Genomic DNA, 26,153 nt, shown 5'->3' on the forward strand with positions numbered 1-26,153 from the left:
GAATTGTCATTTTATGTTCATGTGTATATTCTGCTATAAAATTGGCAAAGAAATAATGCATAGCTCGCTGAAGTATTAGGTTTCCCTGTTATATACCATTACAAGATCTAAGCCTATTCAGAGAGTGAAGTGACAGCAGAGCTGAATGTGCGACGTTTAAAATAAAGGCTACATTAAATGTGTTTTTCAATGTTTTCAGGATATATGGTGGAAAATGTAGAGGAAATATATGACAGACACGTGCAACTGTGTATACCCACTATTTACACTTATGACGTTGCAAACATATGCCACTAAGGGCTCGTTCACATCTGCGCCCAGGTGTCCGTTCTGCAGGTTTCCGTTTCCTGCATAAAACAGAGCAGGAGACGGAAACCTGCAGGAGTCTTTCTCACCCATTCATTTGAATGGGTGAGAAAGCTGTCCGGCCATGAGCGGCAGTGAGCGTTTTGAGCTCTCTGCCGCAAAACCGGGTTTTTTAATCCGGACACAGAGTCGGACATGCAGTACTCTGTGTCCGGATTAAAAAATCCGGTTTCGCGGCGGAGACTATAAAACGCTCACTGCCGCTCACGGTCGGACCCGGTCTGTGCTTTCCGTCTTCTGGCATGCAGAAGACGGAAAGCACAGAACGGAGAGTAGAACGCAGGTGTGAACCTAGCGTAAGGGTATGTTCACACATCAGTATGCCATCTGTCCGTTTGAATTCAGTTTGACACTTCAAAACGGACTGATACACATACTGATTGTATGCTGACACCTTTTTATGCTGATAGCAAACGTTCTCATCCCCTAGAGGACAGATAAGGGGATTAAAAGTAGTAATTGTAAACAAAGTAGAGATAAGGAGGACATAAGGACATTTATTATATCTCCTTATCTTTACTTTGTTTACAATTTCTACTTTTAATCCCCTTATCTGTCCTCTAGGGGATGAGAACATTTGCTATCAGTATAAAAAGGTGTCATATACAATCAGTATGTGCATCAGTCCGTTTTGAAGTGTCAAACTGAATTCAAACGGACGATGGCATACTGATGTGTGAACACAGCATAAGGCTAGGTTCACATCAGCGTTTGAAATCGCCTCAAACCGTCTATTGCTTACAATGGGTAGTAACAACCATGTGCAGGTGTGTATTTAGAGCATTTCCATCTGGTATCTCCTCTTTTGGACAGAGAAAAAATTTGCTTGCAAGATTTTTTCTCCATCCGAAAAATAAGGATACCAAATGGACAGCAATGAACCTGTTTAATTTTTTCTTCAACATTAAGGTCTATAGAAGCCAGACACAAACGGATTATTAACAAATAGCAATCTGTGGGCAGGTTCACACCTGCGCATGGTCTCCGCTTTGTAGGTTTCCGCCTTCTGCCGACAGGAGACAGAAACCTGGCAGCCAGTGTCCGCCCGTGAGAATCTTCTGGTCTCCACTGCGAAACAGTTTTTTTTTTAACCGGACACAAAGTCCTGCATGTCCGACTTTGTGTCCAGTTAAAAGAAAACGGTTTCGCCGCGGAGGGCAGAATACACTCACGGGGGACAATTTGCAAACCCATTCGAATTCAAAACTCTCCTCCTATCTCTCGTCCAACCTGCTCTTTGACAGACTTCAGTCAGGCTTCAGACCCCGGCACTCCACTGAAACTGCCCTAACAAAAGTCACTAACGACCTGCTAACCGCCAAAGCCAAGCGCCATTACTCTGTCCTCCTCCTCCTCGACCTCTCCTCTGCCTTTGACACAGTTAACCACTCCCTCCTGTTAGAAATTCTCTCATCCCTTGGTATCTCAGACTTGGCCCTTTCGTGGATCTCCTCATACCTCTCTGATCGCACATTCAGTGTCTCCCACTCGCACACCACCTCCTCACCACGCCCTCTCTCTGTAGGTGTCCCCCAAGGCTCCGTCCTAGGACCCCTCCTGTTCTCCATCTACACCCTTGACCTGGGCCAACTCATAGAATCTCATGGCTTTCAGTACCATTGCTATGCCGACGACACCCAAATATATATCTCTGGACCAGACATTACCTCCCTGCTGGCCAGAATTCCAGATTGTCTAGTGGCCGTAGCCTCCTTCCTCTCCTCCCGCTTTCTCAAACTCAACATGGAGAAATCAGAGTTTATCATCTTCAGCCCATCCTGTATAGCCCCTCCACCTGACCCATCTATCAAAGTTAATGGAACCCCACTTACCCCTGTCCCACAGGCCCGATGCCTTGGGGTAACCCTGGACTCCGACTTATCCTTCAAACCACATATTCAAACCCTCAACACCTCGTCGCCTCCAGCTCAAGAACATCCACCGAATCCGCTCCTTCCTCACCCCAGAAACTACCAAGATGCTCGTCCAGGCCCTCATAATCTCCCGCTTAGACTACTGCAACACCCTTCTGCATGGACTCCCGGCAAACACCCTCGCCCCCCTCCAGTCCACCTTAAACTGTGCTGCTCGCTTAATCCACCTCACCCCCCGATCTTCATCGGCTGCTCCTCTCTGCCAGTCCCTCCACTAGTTACCCATAGCCCAGCGAATTGAGTTCAAGCTACTAACGCTAACATACAAAGCCATCCACAACCTGTCCCCTCCATATATCTCTGACCTCATCTCCTGCTACCTGCCCACACGTAACCTCAGATCCTCCAACGACCTCCTACTGCGCTCTGCCCTCATCCGCTCCTCACACAACCGTCTCCAAGACTTCTCCCGTGCATCCCCCATACTCTGGAACTCCTTACCACGACACATAAGACTGACCCCCACAATCACAGGCTTCAAGAAGGCCCTGAAGACTCACCTATTCAGGAAGGCCTACAACCTCCAATAACACTATCACCGCACTGCCATCTGTACAGTCTCCCCCTCTCCTTCTGTCTCTACCCCCCTTCCCTCATAGATTGTAAGCCCTCGCGGGCAGGGCCCTCTACCCCACTGTGCCAGCCGATCACTGTCAGTATGATATGTACCTGTATATTTTGTGTATTGTATGTAACCCCCAAATGTAAAGCACCATGGAATTAATGGTGCTATATAAATAAACAATAATAATAATAATAATAGTGACTGCCGGTTTCCATCTCCTGTCCAGTTTCTCAGGCAGAAGATGGAAACCTGAAAGCAGAGACCAGGTGCAGGTATGAACCCGCCACGTGTCTCTTTTGCACTCAATTTTTCCTCTGCGCATGCTCAGAATGAAGAAGGGGGAAGAAAAGCAAAAAAGATTTGTCAAAAACAGACAAAGATCACAAAAGAACAGTTTTTTGAGAGATACCCATTATTAACTATGAGGTATTTGAGTATTTGCTCTGTAACTGTTTGGAATCCTTTTTGGATCAATCCATTTTTTGTTGTTTTTTCCTTTGAGGCTAAGGCCCCACGGGAAGATCTTCAGCGCTAAAGCGCTGTGGGAAAAACTGTGGCGGGAACGCTCTTTGAACAGAAGTTACAATTATATCTATGGGAAAACCACCAGCAAGCTGCGATTTCCAAAACTGTGCTGGTTTTGGAAATCGCAGCGTGTTCATACTGGGAATTTTAATGCAAAGTGGGCATGGGATTTGCATGCCCACTTTGGGATTCTACTATACTTACATACATATGCTCAAAAAGGGGCCCATGCTCACTTCTAAGACAGGGGATTTTTGGCAATGATGAAAACATTAGCGTGTATTGTGGTATCTTCCCTAGCACCCCAACCATTAGCTTACAATGCCAATATTTAGAACTTAACTGAAAAAGATTGCCTGTACTATTGCATGACAGCTTGTAGGATTATGTGAATCATCATATCTATGAAAAGGTGTGGCATGCACCTTTAGGTAAATCCGTGGGATAGGGTCCCAAGCCTTGAATTCAATATAAGGGTCCATTCACACAGAGTAAACGTGTTCATTTTGGCAAAATACACATGTAAAAATAAGACTCCCATTGACTTCAATGACATTTTAGACATGTAAAAAAAGTGACATTGAAGTCAATGGGAGTCTTATTTTTACACGTGTATTTTGCCAAAATGAGCGACCGTTTATTCTGTGTGAATGGACCCTTATATAGATAGATCCCACTGGAGATAATATTGGCACCGTCTCACTTAACACACACCTTTCTCTTACTAGGCCGGAACTACCATGGGCTATTGTGATCTTGTACAAAATACAGTGTCCACTTGATACTGAAATTAATGTGACAATTTTTTGCATTTACATGTATTATATTTGATCACTTATAATCACACTTTGTATGTTTTGTAACCATAGTACATTGTATTTGCTGTCTTTGAAAAACTTTGTAATGGATTGTTCACTATTGTGTATGTTCATTTGTAGAGTCTGAGGAAGACTTAACTAGCCGAAACGTTACTAATTTGTACTCTACAATCCTACTTGTACCACACTGAACTAATACATATGTTTTGGACAACAATATTCTCCCCAGTGGGATCTATCTATATAACATGTGAACCATCATATTCTTACAGTATTAATGCTTGGAGATGTATCTTCATTATTCCACATTTTCTTTCTGGTGAAGTTCCTGAATACAACCTACTAATTTCTATATGCCATGCCTGTATAAAGATGTCAAGGTATATATTGCAGGACTAATTATCACATTACAATGAGAAATAATCATTATCTCAGCTCTTCAGCCCTGTACATGCTCTTCCTAGTGGACTAAGCCTTTAATCCCATTTAATGAAATAGTTAATTTCATTAAGAAATATGGACAAGCTAAGTGCACATTTCTTCTGCACGTCTGACACCTACTGGCCTGTAGACATGTTGCATATAGTCTTTTCTTGAGTCATCCTCCAGATTGTCATCTTCTCACATCTTAGAAGACCAATAATGCTCTGTCACCTTACTGTGATATGTGCTCATTCAGCTATCCAGGTCACAGTAAATGCCTATGGGTCTTATTATTGGGTACAATGAGTATGCTTAGTATGTATTATTCTTCAAAAAAGCAAGCAGACATGTATTCAACATATTACTGAGGTACAGCCCTGGTATTTCCCTTCAGACATCATTCTCGTACCCCTCCAATGAAATGGGATTGCCATAACAGACTATATCCACTGCGAGGAATAGTGGAAGTGGTTGACCTCCACTATACCAAACAGTAGATCTGACTATATATTTCCATTTTGTCCTCATAAGGAATGTGCAAATAAGTCCTACTTTGTTTGCCTGTAGACTTAAACCAAGCAAGAATAACTCCTCCAAAAGGAGGCTAAGGTCGTAGAAGTGGGTCAGAAGGGGTACTATGTGTCTTTAAGGAGACACAGTCTTACAAAGGCCGCTTTGAAGTTTGTAGGGACTTATTAGACCATGAATGCTCTACTAAGAATTCTGGGAAAGGAATATGAAAATAAGTTTCCTAAGGTGGAAAAGGGGAACTTGCTGCAGCGTCACCTCTTGGAAATTCTCTTTCAGTTTGACAAATAACTCCCTCTTGGGCAATTTCTATTTAGACATTTGGAAGCCGCAAAAACCAGCATTGTATGAATTAGCAAGTACCCACTATGATAAAACCTGCTATTATAATGAATTAGGTGTGACTGCTGCAGTCACACCTTAGTGACCTGCCTATACATTGCTGTTCTGCAGACTTACTTTTCTTACAGCAGGCTGACCTAAGATCAGCTCACAGCTCTGCTTAGTGGCCAGTTTATTATAACCAATTTGATTTTTTATTTTTTTTATGTAAAGTGGTTATTATGCAGAGTCAAGAAAGATAACATGAAATTATTCATTAACGTTTAAATTGCAAAACATAATGGGTTAAAGTGATTTCACAAACAATGAATTTGGGCAGGCTGTGGGGGAAGCAAAACATCTGCACATGTTATTTGTTGGAGAATAGCAGTAGTTAAAGTTTCAAGAGGGTGGAGTAAAACACAAAAGCAGGGTCTTGTAAGGGTTGCCACAGGATAGGGAGTAACTAATTGATCAGGGAGGACCACCCTCTGGGAACCCACCAATTATGAGAACCGGGGTCTTCTGCATCTCAGGGACTGAAAATACAAATCCCTGCTCGGTTTATTTCAGATACTGCTAAAGATAGCCGAGAACTGTATTTTGTAATGAATAGCATTTCCGACCACATTGTCTAGACCAGGGGTCCTCAAACTGCGGCCCGCCAAGCACTTCCGTCTGGCCCCGCCGACAACGCCAGCAGGCGTGCGTTTACAATGAAGCTCAAGGGGAGCTCGGGCCAGGCCATGGAGCACACTTCACTTTACCTATTGGAGGGCACCGCTCCCGATGTCTGTGCGACCTGCTTTGCCTCCGGCCCACTGTTTAAAAAGTTTGAGGACCCCTGGTCTAGACTGTGGTGCAAAACACCCCAGTTCTTGTGATTGGTGGGGGTCTCAGCAGCTGGACACCTACCAATCAGAAGCTAACCCCTATCCTGGTAACCAGAATATCCCTTTAATGCACTGCCTGTGATGGAAAATAGCAATTGGAGGCTAGAGCGGAGAGGAAGGTTGATAATGTGGCCATACTTATAAAATTGATGGTTGAACGACCATTAAATGAATGGTGAACAATAAAGTATATGTAAAACAGTGATTCATTTCACCTCCATATTATCAGACTGTGTGGCGTTGCCTGGAATTATATCCAGCTGAAATTACTTAATGTTTCACTTGTACAGGAGTGGAACAGAGGTAGTTGGGAAAGGGATATGGTTATGGCTGCATCCCAGGTACGCCACGTGTCACCACCCTTACGCTGTCAAAGCCATACATATTTAAGTAATTTTTGGCCATTACAATAGGTGATTGTTTTTGTTGAAATAGTCCTTAACTTTACAATAATGTGTATAATTACCTATATATTAGTATAGGCAAATGACATTGTAGTACATTACAATGTAGAGTAGTGGGCCAGAGGTGGCCTTACAATGTAAGAGCCACGAGTAGCCATAATAAACTGGCCACTAAGATGTTATATAACATAATATAAATAGCAGATTCTCTTATTGTTTTACTATTGGACATATTCCAGTAACGCAGAAGGAAAATGTTTAATGTCATTCAGCTGAAGATTTTCTTTTGTCTCTAGCCTGTGCCTTAAGCTTCGGATGGAATCTGAGTTTCTCATAGCCTGGGTTTATACTTCTAGAATGCTTTTGCTTGTAAAAGAAGCTAAGCAGTCATACAAATATGTGTGAGAACAAGGTCAATATCTTCCACTGTTTATCCCGGACACACTTTAGATGAACATGAGAAAGCACACACATTTATGATGCAATGGTCAAAAGATGTTTGTGATCTTCAATAAAAAAATAAATATACTGTATGTGTTTCATGTTATTCATGATCTCATAGCTTTACCTGACTTTCATGGTCATTGACGTTTCCATTATGGCCTCCATCTTCATCCTCTTCATTCTCATAAATATCACCGTTAATTTGCCCGTTTATATGCTGATCTTCTTCCCAACGTCCATCTCCACAATTATCAATCACATCTTCTGAATCATTGTGCATCTTCCCATGATTTGCTTCGACTTCATGACTTACCATACTATGCTCCTCATTTTCACCTGTTTCTTCCTCATGAACGTGATCTACGTCAATGTTATTATGGCCACCTTCCTCTTCCTGTTCTTCTGCTTCTTCAACAGCCTCCTCAGCATCTTGATTCTCATTGTCTCTTACTTCTTCTTCAACTGTTTCAGCCACTCTCTGTAATAGTTGAAAATCCATTAAAGACAATAACTGAAGAGCCACAGGTTGATGAACAACTCTGTATAAGTCTTTCATTATCAAAATAATAACCTGACTTGCGATGCTAACCTTAAAGGGGTTGATGTACATTAATTTGCTTACTTAAAGGAAGTAATCTACCACCCACCTCAAAAATGTTCAACTGTCACCACGATGTTACAGAACACATTACAGTGCTAAAAAATATACTTCTCTTATGTATGTCACTTTTGCAGATTGGAAGTCCTCCAGCTTCATTTGACTTTCAATATATTACCTGTACATAGTTCTTCATAACGGAAACGCCTGGAACCAAAGATGATTGTGCTCAGAATTGTGTTGCAGCCCCTCTGACCTCAGTGCCCGGAGCCCACTAATCACAGTAACCCCTTTAGTGAGATATGAAGACAGCTCTGGAGGTAGTTAATGGAACACTATTATTTACTTGTTTGTTATTCAAACTGCAGCTTTTTGTTAGGACTAGGTAATAAGTCTACTGCTTTTTATCTCAGACAGTCCTTGAATTAACAAAAGCATGATCTTTGGAAAGTCTGCAGCAGGTGTTTAGTTCACCCTTGGCAGACCTATAAGGACTAAAATATGCAGCAGTACAAGGCTGCATAAGGTAGAATAAAGCTTTCAAGTAAAATATATGTGTATTTCATTCTGGTTTCAAGGTCAACTTTGACTCTCTTGTCTTTTGTAGCCAATGCACACCGTAGTTAAAAGAACCAAGTTGGTCAGAAAGCATTGCTTCTAAAACATTCATATAAAGTGACACTTAGTGACACTTGTAATTTATAATAAACAAAAGCATCAAATGAAGGTTTCTCTAGAACAAAAGATTAGAAAGTTGATATGTTTGAGAGAAAACGTACACTGCTCACAGTTTTATTTACATAGTGCTGCAGTGAATGATAGTTGTTAGTTAAGGATCATCAATAACTTGATGTTCCTGAGGGTTGGTCCTTTTGATGTTTAACCCCTTCCCGCCGATGGCATTTTTTGATTTTCGTTTTTCGTTTTTGACTCCCCTCCTTCTAAACCCCATAACTTTTTTATTTCTCCGCTCCCAGAGTCATATGAGGTCTTAATTTTTGCGGGACAATTTTTTCTTCATGATGCCACCATTAATTATTCTATATAATGTACTGGGAAGCAGGAAAAAAATTCAGAATGGGGTGGATTTGAAGAAAAAATGCATTTCTGCGACTTTCTTACGGACTTTGGTTTTACGGCGTTCACTGTGCAGCCAAAATGACATGTCCCCTGTATTCTGTGTTTCGGTACGGTTCCAGGGATACCAAATTTATATGGTTTTATTTACATTTTGACCCCTAAAAAAAATTCCAAAACGGTGTTAAAAAATTTTTTTTCTAAAAGTCGCCATATTCCGACGGCCGTAACTTTTTTATACATAGGTGTACGGGGATGCATAGGGCGTCTTTTTTTGCGGGGCCGGGTGTACTTTTTAGTTCTACCATTTTCGGGAAATGATATTGCTTTGATCACTTTTTATTCAAATTTTTATCAGAATTAAAACAGTGAAAAAACAGCGGTTTGGCACTTTTGACTATTTTTCCTGCTACGGCGTTTACCGAACAGGAAAAATATTTTTATAGATTTGTAGAGCGGGCGATTTCGGACGCGGGGATACCTAACATGTATGTGTTTCACAGTTTTTAACTACTTTTATATTTGTTCTAGGGAAAGGGGGGTGATTTGAACTTTTAATACTTTTTATATTTTTTTATATTTTTTTTTTTTACTTTTTTTTTTATTTTTTTTTTGCATTTATTAGACCCCCTAGGGGTGTTGAACCCCAGGGGGTCTGATCACTAATGCAATGCATTACAATGCTAATGCATTGCAATGCATTGCAAAAAATCATCATCTCTTTTGCAGGCTGTATACACCAGCCTGCAAAAGAGAGAATTTGCAGACTGGCTGGGAGCCCTTAACAAGGCTCCCGGCTGTCATGGCAACGGGGGGTCGGCCCTGGAGCATGCTCCAGGAGCCGGCGATCCCTGCCAAAATGGCGGCGCCCATGCGCCGCCGGGAAGATGGCGCCTCCGGCGCCTTTGACAGCAGCGCCGGAGGGGTTAATGCCTCCGATCGGTCCGGGGACCGATCGGAGGCATTAGAGCCGGTTGTCTACTGCTTAAAGCAGTAGACACCCGGCGGCTATGGCGGCCGCCCGGCTCCCGGGCGGTTGCCATAGTTACAGACCCGACACGCGCCGTACTATTACGGCGCATGTCGGGAAGGGGTTAAAGAAAGGATTTTTTTTTTTATTATGGAAAATAACGCTTAGGCGAAGGCCACTTAGCGAGCTGCATCGAAAAAACGCTGCAGTGCGGTGAGGAATGCCCTCTGCAGACAGTACTCGTCCATAGACTAGTACTGGGAGGGTGTTCCTCATCGCCATCGCTGGGCAGAAAGGAACGCCGCCTCTGCCAGTACTGTGCTTTGGACTCTACTGTCAAGAGGGGCGTTCCTCACAGACAGTCAGGAACACCCTTCTGACACTGAAGAGCTACAGTAATGGCACCGATGGCTCTTCAGCAGGGCACATAACGGGAAAGCCGATAGTACGCTGAATTCAGCGCATTGTCGGCTTTCTAGCAGAATGTAATACCACATGTGCCCAGGGACACAAAAGGTCCTCTTTAAGCAGAGATACAGAAAATTTGGAAGGATTCACAAACTTTAAAACACTGCTATAAATTAAAGAGTAGAGGAAAGTTGGGTGTTTAATTTTGGATTTGCAGACAAGTGATCTGTTAATGAGGGTTGGTCAGCAGCCAGGTGAAGGCGCTCTACTAGTAATGTGGTAACCCCTTCCATATAAGTTGGTATTGACTACTGTTTTTGTGGAGATACTGGAGATTATTTATCATCTTCCCCTTTTTGACCAAAACTTTTCGCAGGTGCACCCTTTTTTAGACTAGGTGCGCCCTTTTTCAGACTAGTTTTTAGACTAGTTGTACTGTGTTTATTTATGATGTAGGCGCACCTCCTTGCTAAATGTAGTGCACTTTTGTTAGTTTAGTAATGTATTCTAACCTGAATGTAATGTATTCTAACCTGATGGACTCTTTCACGCTGCCTGTAAACTGGAGTGCATTTGCACCTTTTTAAAAAAGGCGCAAGTCATAAATACTGCGTGAAAAGAATCTTCACTTAGGCCACACCTCCCTTTCTTGCCAAAAAGTAAAAGTGGCGAGAGCAGCATTATAGCGTGCAAAAATGCTTCAGAAATGAAATCTTCTTAGCACAGAAAAAGGTCCAAAAAAGCACAAGTAGCCTAATAAATGTACTCCAATGAGTGTCACATAGCAGAGGCAGATGTTAAAAAAACAAACAAAAAAAAACTGCCCTCTTTTGGTGAGTACCATTGGTGAATAAACATGCCACTGCAGGATCAGCGAGCATAGAGTTTGCTACTACTTGGCAGAGCCCTTGACTAGTCAATAGGTGTGGTTCGCCTAAAGTGGACCTTATAGATGCTGCATGTGATGCCTATGAAGTCCAAACTTCTTTGCTACCTTGAATGCAGACTTTCGACCAATCGTGTGACATCTTTCCTTATTTCAATAAAAAAAAAAGGTTGAAACACTGGTAGAGTAGTCTTCTGAAGACAGTGGTAGCATAACATGGGTCCATCATACAATTTAAAGATGTAAAGTAATGTTAGCTATACAGGCAAAAGGTCCAGATAGCTTTGTCACAAGATGACCAGCTTTTCAAAACAACAAAATTGTCAAGGTCTCTCAGTGGATAAGATGTGTACTGCAGCCTGTCAAGGGTTTTGCTAGCATGTAGTGATACTGTATTGAATTGGTTTCATTAGAAATTGGAATCCTTAACCTAACTGAAGCCAAGTCGAGGGTCATATCTGTATACTTTAAACAGTCCAAGGACTGGGGACCTGGCAACTGTGTTGTATCTGTTTATCCTAATATATCATTTAATTTTTGATCACTTTCTGCAGCAATATGAAAGGCATTATATATTACATTACATAAAAGCTTTTTCAACTCAAACCTCCTACTTAGAAATTCCTGGAGTGTATTTGCCCTAGAGTTAGTTATTTATGAAAGGAAAAATGAAATAATTAGTTCTGGTCAGAGAATGATGATGACCAGCTTCAAAAGCAGCTTTCATTTTGGACACTGCATGCATTATTGGTATTCCCTTTAATGTCTGGCTGGCACTGTCTGAACTCTTTGACCCTTTACTAATTTGCTTACTTGGAAATCATCTCTCAGTGTACAGAAAAAATACTGGAAGTAATGTAAGTTAATGAGCTTATTACAAGATATACAGGAACCTGTCTGCTGCAATATAACTATTCACGAGCCTGATGGTGGTAGTATTACCCATTACCTCTTCTACGCATGACAAGGGGACATCAAAAATATTCTTCTCATAATGCTTATGTATTGGTTTATACGATTCACACATGATCATGCCATGACTACAACGTTAAAAGAAATACTCATTATTTAGCAGCCATTGTTGGATTCCATCATTCTACTAGAAAAAAATACAGTGCTGTATGCTGCATACCACACTATATTTTCTTGAAAAGATGGCAGAATCTGTGACTGAGGTTCTGAGCAGGGTATTCAAAGCAGAAGAGAATTCAGCCTTAAAGAGGACCTTTCACCTTCAGGAGCGCATACGGTTTTATATACCGCTAGAAAGCCAACGGTGCACTGAATTCAGCTCACTATCGGCTTTCCCGTTCTGTGTCCCCCGTGAAGAGCTATCGGTGCAGGTACCGTAGCTCTTCACTGTCAAAAGGGCGTTTCTGACAGTCAGTCAGGAACGCCCTTCCTCACAGCAGCGTCTATAGCTCTGTACTGTGAGAGAGGGCGTTGCTTAGCGCCCAGTGATGACAATGAGCGGTGAGCACTCACAGTACAGTGCTATAGGCGCTGCTGTGAGGAAGGGTGTTCCTGACTGACTGTCAGAAATGCCCTTCTGACAGTGAAAAGCTACGGTACTAGCACCAATAGCTCTTCACTGGGGGCACAGAACGTCAAAGCCGATAGTGCACTGAATTCAGCACACTGTCGGCTTTCTAGCGGTATATAAAACCGCATGTGCCCCAGATGATAAAAGGTCCTCTTTAAACATAGAGTGCTAAGGAATCCTGGCAGAAACTTCCTGATAGAGGAAAAAAAGCTGCTGGGCTCAGAAGATTTAAGAATATTTTTGACAGTATATCATGAAGTGGCTAACAAATATCAGAATTACTGAGGAAAATGTATTATGTCTTTCATCTGTTAAAGATCTGTGCCTCCTTGCATTACGCAAACCAAAACTTGTTAAATGTTATGTTAATGAGGATGTATTAAGGCTTGGATTTTGGGGGAAGAGTTGTAGTTTTATGGGGGTTCTAAAACAGTATAAATAACGTTACATTTATTGGTTACAAATTCAGATATGTTACATTTTTTATGATTGCTCCATTTATTTAAAGGGGTTTTCCTGGAGTTCAATATAGTGAACCTATCCTTGATATACACTCACCGGCAACTTTATTAGGTACACCATGCTAGTAACGGGTTGGACCCCCTTTTGCCTTCAGAACTGCCTCAATTCTTCGTGGCATAGATTCAACAAGGTGCTGGAAGCATTCCTCAGAGATTTTGGTCCATATTGACATGATGGCATCACACAGTTGCCGCAGATTTGTCGGCTGCACATCCATGATGCGAATCTCCCGTTCCACCACATCCCAAAGATGCTCTATTGGATTGAGATCTGGTGACTGTGGAGGCCATTGGAGTACAGTGAACTCATTGTCATGTTCAAGAAACCAGTCTGAGATGATTCCAGCTTTATGACATGGCGCATTATCCTGCTGAAAGTAGCCATCAGATGTTGGGTACATTGTGGTCATAAAGGGATGGACATGGTCAGCAACAATACTCAGGTAGGATTTGGCGTTGCAACGATGCTCAATTGGTACCAAGGGGCCCAAAGAGTGCCAAGAAAATATTCTCCACACCATGACACCACCACCACCAGCCTGAACCGTTGATACAAGGCAGGATGGATCCATGCTTTCATGTTGTTGACGCCAAATTCTGACCCTACCATCCGAATGTCGCAGCAGAAATCGAGACTCATCAGACCAGGCAACGTTTTTCCAATCTTCAATTGTCCAATTTCGATGAGCTTGTGCAAATTGTACCCTCAGTTTCCTGTTCTTAGCTGAAAGGAGTGGCACCCGGTGTGGTCTTCTGCTGCTGTAGCCCATCTGCCTCAAAGTTCGACGTACTGTGCGTTCAGAGATGCTCTTCTGGCTACCTTGGTTGTAACGGGTGGCTATTTGAGTCACTGTTGCCTTTCTATCAGCTCGAACCAGTCTGGCCATTCTCCTCTGACCTCTGGCATCAACAACGCATTTCCGCCCACAGAACTGCCGCTCACTGGATGTTTTTTTCTTTTTGTTAACGAGCAGTTGGACAGGTGTACCTAATAAAGTGGCCGGTGAGTGTAGATCATCATCTGATCAGTGAGTTTACAATACCCGTGCAGATCAGCTGCTCAAAGATGCAGTAGCCCTTGCATAGATCATCAGACAGGATGGGTCATCAATATATAAATCCTGGAAAACCCCTTTAGGCAAGGGCGCCACATTGCCAAGGTGCAGCCTTTTTGGCCATAGCAAGAAAAAAAAATGCTGCATTTTACATTACGCGCAAAGTGGATTGGATTCTGGCTAATTCCATCAACACATTGCAGAAAAAAATCTGTACCGGAAATGCTGCGATTTAAAAAACGCTTGCATTTTTGTAACTCACAGCATATCAATTCTAGCTCCGGAAATGCTGGCATTTTCTATATAGATATAATAGAGGTGGTTTACTCTATCACATTGTCCAGAACAAATGACTATGAATAGATGATGTTGTAAACAAAACTCTGCTATTAATATTAGTCTTTCATTCATGCACATGAAATACATGAACCTTGCAATAGCCTCTGCTAACATCTATAGTATATTTCCCCAATATAATTGCAATCTGTAAATTGGTCCAAATCAGGACTTTGCCTTATCACACCAAAATGTCACAGTGTAGTGTGTTTCAACTATATATTAGCTTACTGAAACTGGGCACATACAATATATACATATTTATGTACCTATATTATATAATGTCTATCTATAGAGCTTGAATAATGTGCACACCTCTATTTTTACATATTTAAGTTAAACTGTAGCTGGCACACCTGCCATCACTGGTAATATCTGCTTTATTCTCAGTCAAGCAGCTTATACAGCAGTTGATACATTTTATTATTTGTGCTGTTCTAAAAATCTGTTATAGGAGCACGATATTCAGATCTGACAGGGGACTGATTGTTGGTGTGCAAATGACGGGGTATCTGCGAGTTAGGTTTCTGAGTTGTAGATGTGTCAAGGTCTACTGGTTACATCATCACATGTAAGTATTCAAAGAACGTTAAAATATCTGCAGGCAGAAGTAGCTGTGGTCAAAAGTCAAAGTTTTTACGCAAAAGACATAAGAGCACTCAATAGAACTGTAGCCAACCTCCCCCTTCTCCAAAACTATTGTTTCTAAAATTACTGCAGTGTTGAATGCAAGTTTAAGGACTCCTGTATCAATGAACTCATGCACACTGCACAAAGATGATATCCATGGTGGTGGTGCAGTAGCCAAAACATAGTCAAGCTTTGACTTTTGACTAAAGCTGCTTCTGCTGGCAGGTTTTTGCATATGGAAATGTGATCATGGAAGCAATAGACTTAAATACACCCATCAATTCAGCAACTCAAACCAAAGGAAACCCTACCAAGCATGCACCTGCAATCATTCCTCTTTTGGAGACTGTCAGTTCTGACATATCATTTTCCCTAAAACAAATAAACAAATGTTTAGAACAGCCAATCAGATTAGTTTATCAACTGCAATATAAGTTATGAGAAAAAGGGGTTTTTACTTGTGATGTCAAGTGTGTCACGAAGAGTTTAACATGACTATGTATAAATAGGGGTGTTTGCCTTATTTTTCCCATCCATCTATGTGTATTTTAGGTACATGCTGTTCAAATATTCTGTTTACTACAAAATCCATGAGGAATGATTGAAAAATCCATGTGTCGTGTAATGCAAGGGTGAATGTAAAAAAAGGTGACTTCAAAGCATTCTCTGGTCCAATTAGTACAGCATGCATAATTATACATTCAGGAGGTATTTAAGAAAGCTATAAAGCGTGTACCGCAGCTATAAAGATCAGCTGAAATGTAATCTTGCCAAATCTAGAGACCTACTTTGAAGCCACAGCAGTCTCTCTTAAAGGCGAGATTTATAAAAGGTTACCTTAGGCAAGGTCAACATTATGTAAATCATGCCTTAAAAACAGTAACATTTCCCAATCCATAACTCTTAAAAAAACAGTCCGAAAAGACTTAGAATGCTTCAAATTAAAAGCTCTCGTCTGCATTTCCACTTTAATTAGCTGCTGGAATATGAGCTTTAAAATGAGTCCTTTATAGCTTCCCAGCCTCAGCTGCTGGTGTTGAGCGGGCGAACAATTTGTATTATTTTTCTTTTTCTCATTACCATTTGATGGCTTAAAAGCTGTAAGGCAAATTACCTGATCAACCGGAACCTCCACTTTAGTGTTTTCATCTTCCTGAACTTCTGATGCCCCCCACATTTCTGATCTGTCTTCACCAGCTTTGAAAATGCCATCATCTGCACAAAAAAGCAAGAGAAAATATGATTTCAGTGAAATATGGCTCGATTCTGGCCCTCTGTGGTAGAATAAAACAACTACAGCTGTTGGACAGAGTATTCAGCAAAATAACATTGTATGTGCAAGAACAGTACAGTGAACTGGATTTCACTAGTCTCAGTAAACATTGCAACTATAGAGCTTCTACCTGAACATGCATCAATTCCAGGATTGATATATATATACATATATATATATATATATATATATATATATATATATATATATATATTATATATACACTAGCCTCTGCCCATGACTTGATCTGCGTGTTGTTGGTGTTAATGATCTGCCATTAAATTGCTGCCGTCGATGGTTTGCCTGCTCCGGCGTTTCGGCAGCTCTTAAGCTGTCCTGCTGCTGAATTTGTTCCTCGCGCCGTGCCTGTGATTTTTCCGGCATCTCAGCAGCTCACTGGGAAGCCATATAATGAGCGTTTTGTGGGCATTGATGATCCAACTGCTCCGATGTTTCTGCAGCTGTCAAGCTGGCCTGCCGCTGAACTCATTCCTCACGCTGTGCCGTGATGGTTCCGGCGTGTTGTCATCAATGATCCGCATTCTTCAGGATTTCGGCAGCTTTCAAGCTGGCCTGCCTCTGAACTTGTTCCTCACACCATGCCTGTGATTGTTCTGGCATCTCAGCAGCTTGCTGGGATGCCATATAAGCGTGTTGTTGTTGATGATCCGCCTGCTCCAGCAATTCAGCAGCTGTGAAGTTGGCCTGTCGCTGAACTCACTCCTCGTTCTGTACCAGTGATTATTCAAGCATCTCAGCAGCTCGCTGGGACACCATATAATGAGTGTGTTGTTGGTGTTGATGATCCACCTGCTCCAGCGTTTTGGCAGCTGTCAAGCTGGCCTGCCACTGAACTCATTCCTCGCACTGTGCCCATGATTGTTCCAGCATCTCAGTAGCTCTTTGTGAAGCCATATAATGAGTGTGTTGTTGGTGTTGATGATCTCCCTCAGCTCCGCTTAAGGAGAACTCTGTTGACTTCTGGCTACCTTCATAGCTTTAATTGTTTTATAATTTTACATTCAATTAGATTTTTTCCTGGCATGTTTAAAATTGGCAATGTGCCAATTTGGATTAAAGGGGTTTTTCCATCCAGTGTGTCAGCACTGCCTGGAGCAGATCAGATAATATGCAAAAGGTGTGAGGGTTAGCTGAGTATTTACATACAGAGATAACAGACCTGACTTTATCAGAACCTGAGATAAGCCGCTGCAAGAGCAGTTTAATATGAAAACGCCATGTCATTTACCGGGATAAAAAGTAGCCTATGTAATCGAGGTTACAAACTGTCTATGTGACAAATTTCATTCAAAATCGTTCAGCCGTTTTAGCGTGCTTGAGTACCAAACATACAAACACACAAACTTTCACATTTATAATATTATTAGGATTAGAATAGGATATAGATAAACTTCTGCTGGCTCTATGTGCTTTATGGTACATATAACTATCATTCTCCTGGCATGTGGGTCACTAGCTGATTATGATACTAAAATACCAGTAGAGGCATACACAGAGATAATGGATCTTTCTGGTGTGGGTTAAAACCTAGCTACATAAGGATGGAGACTTGTTTTTTTTGTGTGTTTTTTATTTATTTTTTTTGTCTACAGTTACTTTACAATATCCTTTGGTTTATTCTCTACACTCTTGTTTAATAAGATTATAATTTATATGTAGAGGAGATACCTGCACAGCTGCTTAGTAGAGGAGATGCAGCAAACCAATACATATGAGTGCCATCCTAGTGCATTCTGTTATGCATTCACATGGTGCCTTAGCATTTATTCCATTCTGATGATATGGATGATTATAGAGCAGGTCTTATTATGCCCTGTGTCACTGGAACATAGTGAATCAGAAACCCCCATAGATGTGAATACATAACAGAATGCTCTCCGCTATAAACTCAACCCCACATCAGACGCACACTCATTCGTGTGCATGGGGTCTTAAAAGGATTGTCCATTTTCAGACCAATCTGGAGAAACAATTATTATTGTCTGTACAATGAAAAGTTATCCAATTTTCCAATATACTTTTTGTATCAAATTTCTCATGGTTTTCTAGATCACTGCTTGCTGTCATTTATTCTGCTTACTTCCAGTAGATAAAAATCAGTCCATGGTCATGTGATGGACACACAGGTGCACAGCTTGTTACTATGACTATGGACTGTACATCACATGACCATGGACTGATTTTTATCCACTGGAAGTAAGCAGAATAAATGACAGCAAGCAGTGATCCAGAAAACCGTGAGATATGGATACAGAAAGTGTATTGCAAAAATTGTAGAACTTTTCATTGAAACAAAAAATAGCATCGGTCTCTGAATTTGTTTGAAAGTGGACAACCCCTTTAAGCTTGTCATCTCAATCATAAACATACTTCTGTAGTACTGGACTTTTGCTTTAGTAAAATATCAAGACACTAGACATAATAAAACCCTGCACCCCCTGCTATACTCAGACATGGTGCACAGGTTAGAAACAAAGGTTGGAGATCTCTATGTCCTTTTCTATTCCATGGTTAAACTTGATGGACATGTCTTTTCTGCCGTTCAATGCTGATTTTGAACTGGTTGCACTAGTCGTAAATATCATATGACTATCCATTGCATTGAATGCTACTATACTGCAAATGTGTTGTTCAAGAATGTTAACATTTGCTTTATGCAGTGTTAAAGTTGCATAAAATAGGTTGTCCAACCTAGACTACCCTTCTCAATAGGTCAAAAGAGAGGAGAGGACCTCTTCTATTAGCTAAAGTGTGGCTAAGAAGATTATTCTTAGTCTGGAGGCCTTGCTGCCATCAGGGAAAGATGTGACGGTTCCAGCAGCTTCTAGCTAGAGGAAATAGATTAAAAATAACATCAAAGAATTTTTCCAGGCAAATTGGAATTCTGGGGGGCTGAAATAAAAAAGAAACAATACTCACCTAGGCTTGGTCCTCTGTTCTGGCTTTGAGTCCCTTGGTCCATTGCATGTCAGCAAACCCTGGGTTGGTCATGTAGCAGATCAGTCAATAACATGTTCTGGTTAAGTATTAGCAGTAACATCAACGGTACCCGACACTGGTACTCAGTGATTGACTACAGTGGTCCTGTGAACCACTTCACTACCTGTATAGCTAGTGTGGTCGCAGAAAGGCTCAGGACAGTGGGACAGCACAGTGGATCAGTGGTTAGCACTGAAGCCTTGCAGCGCAGGAGTCCTGTACATCTGCAAGGAGTTTGTATGTTCTTCCCGTGTTTGTGTGGATTTCCTTCCATTCTACAAGGACATACAGGGAAAAAAAATGTACATTGTGATTCTAATATGGGGCTCACAATCTACACAAAAAAAAAGAGAAAAAAAAAGAAAGGCTCAGGAGACCCAAAGAGGGAACAGAGGACCCAAGTTGTTGAGTATATTAAGTCCTATATTTACTTTAGCCCGCCCGCCAGGGTTTGCTGATTGCCTGAAAAAGTTAAAATATTGCAATTGTAAACCATTTTTTTTTTTTTTTACTTTAAGGCTGCCTTCACACGGAGTAACACCGGGCTTGTAAAAATCCTCATTCACAGCCGTACACGCGAGCGCTGCGGAAGACTCCCGAACACTTCCCATTCACTTCAATGGGAGTGCTCGTAAAGCCGGAGTTATGAGCGCTCCCATTGAAGTGAATGGGAAGTGTTCGGGAGCCGTCCGCTGTGCTCACGTGTATGGCTGTGAATGAGGATTTTTACAAGCCCAGCGTTACTCCGTGTGAGGCAGCCTAAGGCTTCTAATAAATATACTAGATGTAAAATACAGGGATCCACAACTTTTTCTGGTCTGAGGACCATGCTGTCACACTGAACCAATCCCAAAGGTGGCAATAAAAATTAAAGGCTATTACCATCGGGGACAGTTATGGCAAACCTAAAATATATGCATAAATGTCTGCTAGATGTGAGCTCTACTTCCAAGATTCCCACTTGTGGGGAGAATGGGGATCTCATTCTCCACCATTCAAGCTACAAGTTTACTGAAATGGCCCAGTGTTTCAATACTCTCATAAACTTTTATAAAGATAACTGCTCTCAACCTCATCTAATCCTTCCTAGAAAGTACACCTACTTAGCCGGTGCTGCTCCCAATGTATATAGCACTCTTCTTCTTTCTGACATGGAAAATAAATGAGAGCAACCACCAGTTAGAAACAAATCTGTATAATAACCAGATGGTTGAGGTCACAAAGAAATGGTATTGCAGGTCGTATCTGACCACTGGCCAGCAGGTTTTAGGTGCATGTGAATAGACAGTTGACACTGACATGTCATGTGTGGTGGCTGCAATGCTATTGCAATTCTCTATGATCTTCCTAAATTACATTTGGTAGTTGTACTACTTTGTAATACCTTTACCTCTAGAACTCCCCAATCTTATTTCACTGCCCCCTTCCTAGTCACACTCTTCTGCAATTTAAAAGTTGTGAATGGGCTTGTCAAATATTGGGCCCTGCATTTACGTGGCAACCACACTGACATCATGACTGGCTATTCAACTTGTGTGAGGCGTCCCTCAACAACACCTGATCAGGCAAAAGTGTGAACAGGGACCCAAAGCAGTAAGTGATCTGCAAGGTAAGGGTAAGTTCACACAGGGTTTTTGGGACCGGAACCTGAGGTGGAGGCCGCCTTAGGTTCCGGTCCAAAATACGGTTAGCTGCGACTGGATGCTGATGCAGTGCACCGGCATCCAGTCACGCACTTCGCTCCGGATTAGGTCCAAATGAATGGGCCTAGTCAGGAGGTAGTGTCTTCAGGGGATGTCGTGAGGCGAATCCTCCGGAAAGAATGAGAATCTGGCTTCTTTTTCCGGGAGCCGGTTTGTTTGATTTCAGTGGGAGCCATCTTTTTGGTCAGGATTTTGAGGTGGATACGGCCTCAAAATCCTGACCAAAAAACCCAGTGTGAACTTACCCTCTGTATACTGAAAATGGGATTATTTTAGCCTTTTGGGAAGACAAATATTTTTCTTTTTTTATCTCACAGAAACAAAACCCTTTTGTTGTTCACAATCACTATTTGTGACCTGTGTCCCGGATTCTGTTCGGGAATTCTGTTGCCCATTCCGCTTGAGGAATGTGAACAGAAAAGTCCTGCAAGCAGGACTTTTTTTCTCCACACTTATTGGGCAGAAACCTGGCGGACCCATTATAGTCTATGGGGTAACCGATTTTTAAGCAGATTGGGTTTCTGTTTTTTGGGTCCCCAAGCAGGCCCAAAGAACGGAAACCCGAAAGCAGGTGTGAACCTAACGTACACCTGTTAGGGTATACCATTTGGTATTGGAGATAGGAGAATCAATTCATAAGATTCAGAATTTGCTGCAAATTAAAGTCATTATTTTATAAAATAAAAAAATTTAATTGAAAGATTCCTTTTATTGCTACTTTTCTGAATAACTTGCAAGCTCTGAATGAGGTACCTGTTAAATGATATCGACTTCCAACAGATGGATGAGTCCTAAAAGATTGAACTCTTTCAAGCAGAGGAAAATTTAACATCTGACAAGACCAAAAAGGCCCATATGAATAAAAAATGAAGGCATGCTTAGACTAAACGGCCTTAATTATTTCCTTGCTCAGCACACGCATGCATATGCATGTAAACATGTCTTACACTAACAATGACAGTACCATTTATCACGAATAACGCCACAACATATGGTAAAAACGGGTCTTGCTGAATCTCAGGAAAACAATTGTGTATTTTTTATTTTAAATCGGCCCTAACTATCAGCACCATTTGTAACACGGCCAGTGAGAGATTCTGCCATTCTCTTTCCTATGAAAAAAGACATAGAAAGAAAATCATGCCATTCTCTTTCCTATGAAAAAAGACATAGAAAGAAAATCATGAGGCTTTTGTTCTTTTTCAAATGGTACAGGGCCTTGAGCTAAATGTTACACAGCAATATATCTGAGACTGTCTCCTTTTTGTAATCTAAACACGTGCCAGTCCTTTGGCATCCTGGATAATCTATGCATACGCCTTTGTAGCTGAGGTAACTACATACAATAAAGTTGGAAAACCATTGTGGTTAAGAAATAAATAAATAAAATGAAATAAAAGCCATACAACCCGGCATTACATCATCTTTATCTGAATTTCAGAGAACATAGCGATTGTTTGTAGTCCTTGATATAAAAGGGAGGAGAACGCAGTCTCTGAATAGAACCATCTGCAGCTGGAGAAATGTCACGACTGGTCCACGGCAGCTCCGTCTCACATCTTTCCTATATCTCTTTTATTTGACAACAGACCATAATTATAAAATATGTGATTTCATTTTATACACTGTAAATCTGGAAGAACATTCTCCTCAGGAATGAAAGTCAGGAAAATCTAAAATGAAACCTTGAGCTAATACTGATATCTCAACTGCAATAAAACCTTAGGACTCTTACACTCTGGTATTTTTATTTTATTTTTTTTTTGTCAAAAGCTTTTAACAAATGTTAGCATTTCCGTTAGTCACGTTGTAGCATTCTTGAGGTCAACGCTGTTGTTTTGATGGCATTTTCCATCGGCTTAGTTATAGGGCTTCAAACATTACTCAAAAAACATGCAAAATAAAAAAGCGCCATTAAATGACTAATAAAAATGCTGCTTCTTTGGTCATACTAGCTGTCCTTTAGTGGTGATGTGGTGACAGCCCACACATGACTATTACCAGTCAGTCACTGGCCTCTGCAGTCACATGTAGACCACGCTATCAGGTGAGAAATGGCTATGGCTTTGTTATTCTATCACATTCTTTGCTTTGTGACCATAGCGGGCCACAGTAAAAAAGCACTGTGGGAAAAACCGTGGCGGCAACGTATGACAGTTTTTCTCGCATGATTTTGGAAATCGTAACGTCAATTATACCTACAGAAACGCCAGCGGTTTCCCATTGGGTATAATTGAAGCAGACAGTCCGCAGAGGAAAGCGCTATGAACTTCCTGCGCAAAGCGCTGCAGGAAAAACCATGATGAGTTGCTGCCGCATTTTTTCCCACAGTGATTTTTGCAGCTGGACACTACGTAAGGCCTTAGCCTCAAACCACTAAAACCACTGTATACTGTTGTATGGCTGGTTGGTGAACATTGTGTCACAGTGCAATCTTGTTGCTGAGAAATTCATCTTTTATTCCATATACAAATAAGCTGTTGGAGTGCCATGTTCTTTTGTGGTTGCTACAAATAACTCTGTGGGACATCAGTAATTTTGTTTTTGGCCCTACACCTGAACGGTTCATTTACATATCAAATAAAAATGTAATCTAGCACTTTTTTTTAATCTCTGCTTTATTGAGTTTTTCAACATTTTTAACAGCCAAATAAGAAAAAACGTGGCATCACGTTTTTTCCCGCAATGCTTTTCAACGTAACGGTTTTGGAAATTGTAGTGTGTCCGCTGCACATATTTTCCCGCAAAGTGGGGAAGAGATTCGCTAGAATCCAATACACTTTGCTGTGACCGTAAATTGCCGCATTTTTTGTGCTGTGTTTCCATGGGCAGACCGCAGAGTTTACACCATGCGGGACCGCAGCCTCAAAATCTTTAGGAGGACAGAATAAATGAATGTTTTTACTTAAAATGCCACAATGCAATTTTTTCTACATTCTTTTCGAGTATATTTTTCAATATTTTACATAACAAAGACAATGCATGGAACCACCAGTGCTACAAATAGTGTCTTTACATATCTCAGATAGACAGCTGGGGTGTTATCAAGCAGTAAATTGCACTTTTACAAACTAAGGGTGCGTTCACACGGAGGAAAGTGGAGCGCAATCTGTCCGTGTCGGCAGATTATGCACTCAAAATGCTCCCATTAATTTCAATGGGAGTTATGAGCGTATACGCCGTGTTATTTTGCGCCCGTGATTTTGCGGCTGCAAAATAACGCGGCGTATACGCTCATAACTCCCATTGAAATTAATGGGAGCATTTTGAGCGCATAATCTGCCGGCACGTGTATACGTGCCAGATTGCGCTCCACTTTCCTCCGTGTGAATGCACCCTAACAAGCCCTTTAGCAACACAAGTGGTTTAAGGCCAGGGCCCCATGGACCTGAAATGCCGCGATTTGCCCACAGTGGAGACGCAACAGGAAAAATCGCAGTGTTGTACAGTGCAGGCAAAGTGGATGCGAATCCCATCCCCACTTTGTGGAAAAGATCGCAGCATGGACACGCTGCGATGTGCAAAGCCGTTGCGGCTTTGCAAATCGCAACATGTCAATTATATCTATGGAAACGCCGGCGGCTTTCCTGTAGTTATAATGTTAAGAGAAAGTCCGCAGAGGAAAACTCTGTGAACTTTCTCTTAAAAGCGCTGCGGAAAGAACCGCAATGCTATTACATAGGATAGGGCCTGGCAAGAGGAAGGGACAGTGGGGGGCTTCAGCTAAGGGCTCATTGTCTCCTGTGGCCCCTTTCTCCAGGGTTTCCAGCAGCTACTGGGGAATTGTCATCAAAGCAATTTCCTAACAATTGCATTATAATTATTTATTAAAGGGGCTCTATCATTGGCAAAAGTCATTTTTAACTAATCACATCTTTGCATAGCCTTTAGAAAGGATAATCCATGCATACCTTCTGTATGTAGATTGCCCTAGGGCTCGTTCACATCTGCGTTGTGAACTCCATAGTTCAGGTTTCCGTTTCCTGCCTAAAACAGAGGCAGGAGACGGAAACCTGCAGGAGTCTCTCTCACCCATTCATTTGAATGGGTGAGAGAGATGTCCGGCCGTGAGCGGCGGTGAGCGTTTTAGGCTCTCCGCCGCGAAACCGGGTTTTATAATCCGGACACAGAGTCGGACATGCAGTACTCTGTGTCCGGATTAAAAAATCCGGTTTCACGGCAGAGAGCATAAAACGCTCACCGCCGCTCACGGCCGGACCCGGTCTGTGCTTTGCGTCTTCTGGCATGCAGAAGACAGAAAGCTCAGAACGGACAGATGAACGCAGGTGTGAACCTAGCGTCAGTAGTGTTTGAATAAGTCCGTCTTTATTCATATGCTAATTAGCTTCTCAGTGCACAGGAAGTTCCCAGCAGCCTCCTCTCCCTGCTGTGTACTATGTATGAGAGCAGGGAGGAGTCAGCAGCAGCCTGTGCTGTATACACAGGAGACCGTGCACGAAGAGACTTCCAGGGTGCACAGAGAAGGCTCATTAGCATAGAATAAAAACAGATTTATTCAAAATCTACTGAGGCATAGTAAGTAAGCGGTCATTTTATTGTGGCCTGTGGGTATGCGCAGATGGCTCTGCCTGAGGCCTGCAAGTTTCAAAGCCTGCGCCGGAAGAAGACTCAGGAAGATGACGTTCCTGATGAAGATGGAGGCGGCGCTGGAGAGTTCTCTGGCAGCATTGGGGACATCGCCAGTGCGTCCCCAATGATGTTTGAGTGCTGGGGCCCGCCCCCAGTGCTGCGAGAGAACTGATTTGCACACCGGCGAAAACCGGTATTTCAAGCAAACGGCAGCCCAGAGCAAACTTCTAAAGGTAGGAGATGAATAGCCTTTCTTAAGGCTATTCCGACATGGTAGGGAGAAAAAAATGTGTTTAAATGATAGGATCCCTTTAACGAATTTTTGCACATATTTTACAGATA

The 26,153-nt window shown here is 41.8% G+C and overlaps 1 protein-coding gene across 2 annotated transcripts in view; it reads right to left on the bottom strand.

Annotated features, from left to right (window-relative positions):
- Positions 1–26,153, bottom strand: part of DCDC2 (doublecortin domain containing 2) — a 136,890-nt gene that overhangs the window by 6,143 nt on the left and 104,594 nt on the right. For both annotated transcript variants that reach the window (XM_075270941.1, XM_075270940.1), the window contains 2 exons: positions 16,360–16,460; positions 7,346–7,699 (listed from right to left, as the gene is read on the bottom strand). In XM_075270941.1, the coding sequence (XP_075127042.1) occupies positions 7,346–7,699; positions 16,360–16,460 (455 nt within the window). The remainder of the gene's footprint in view (positions 1–7,345; positions 7,700–16,359; positions 16,461–26,153) is intronic.

Source organism: Leptodactylus fuscus, chromosome 4 (genome assembly GCF_031893055.1).
Source record: "Leptodactylus fuscus isolate aLepFus1 chromosome 4, aLepFus1.hap2, whole genome shotgun sequence".
NCBI lineage: Eukaryota > Metazoa > Chordata > Amphibia > Anura > Leptodactylidae > Leptodactylus > Leptodactylus fuscus.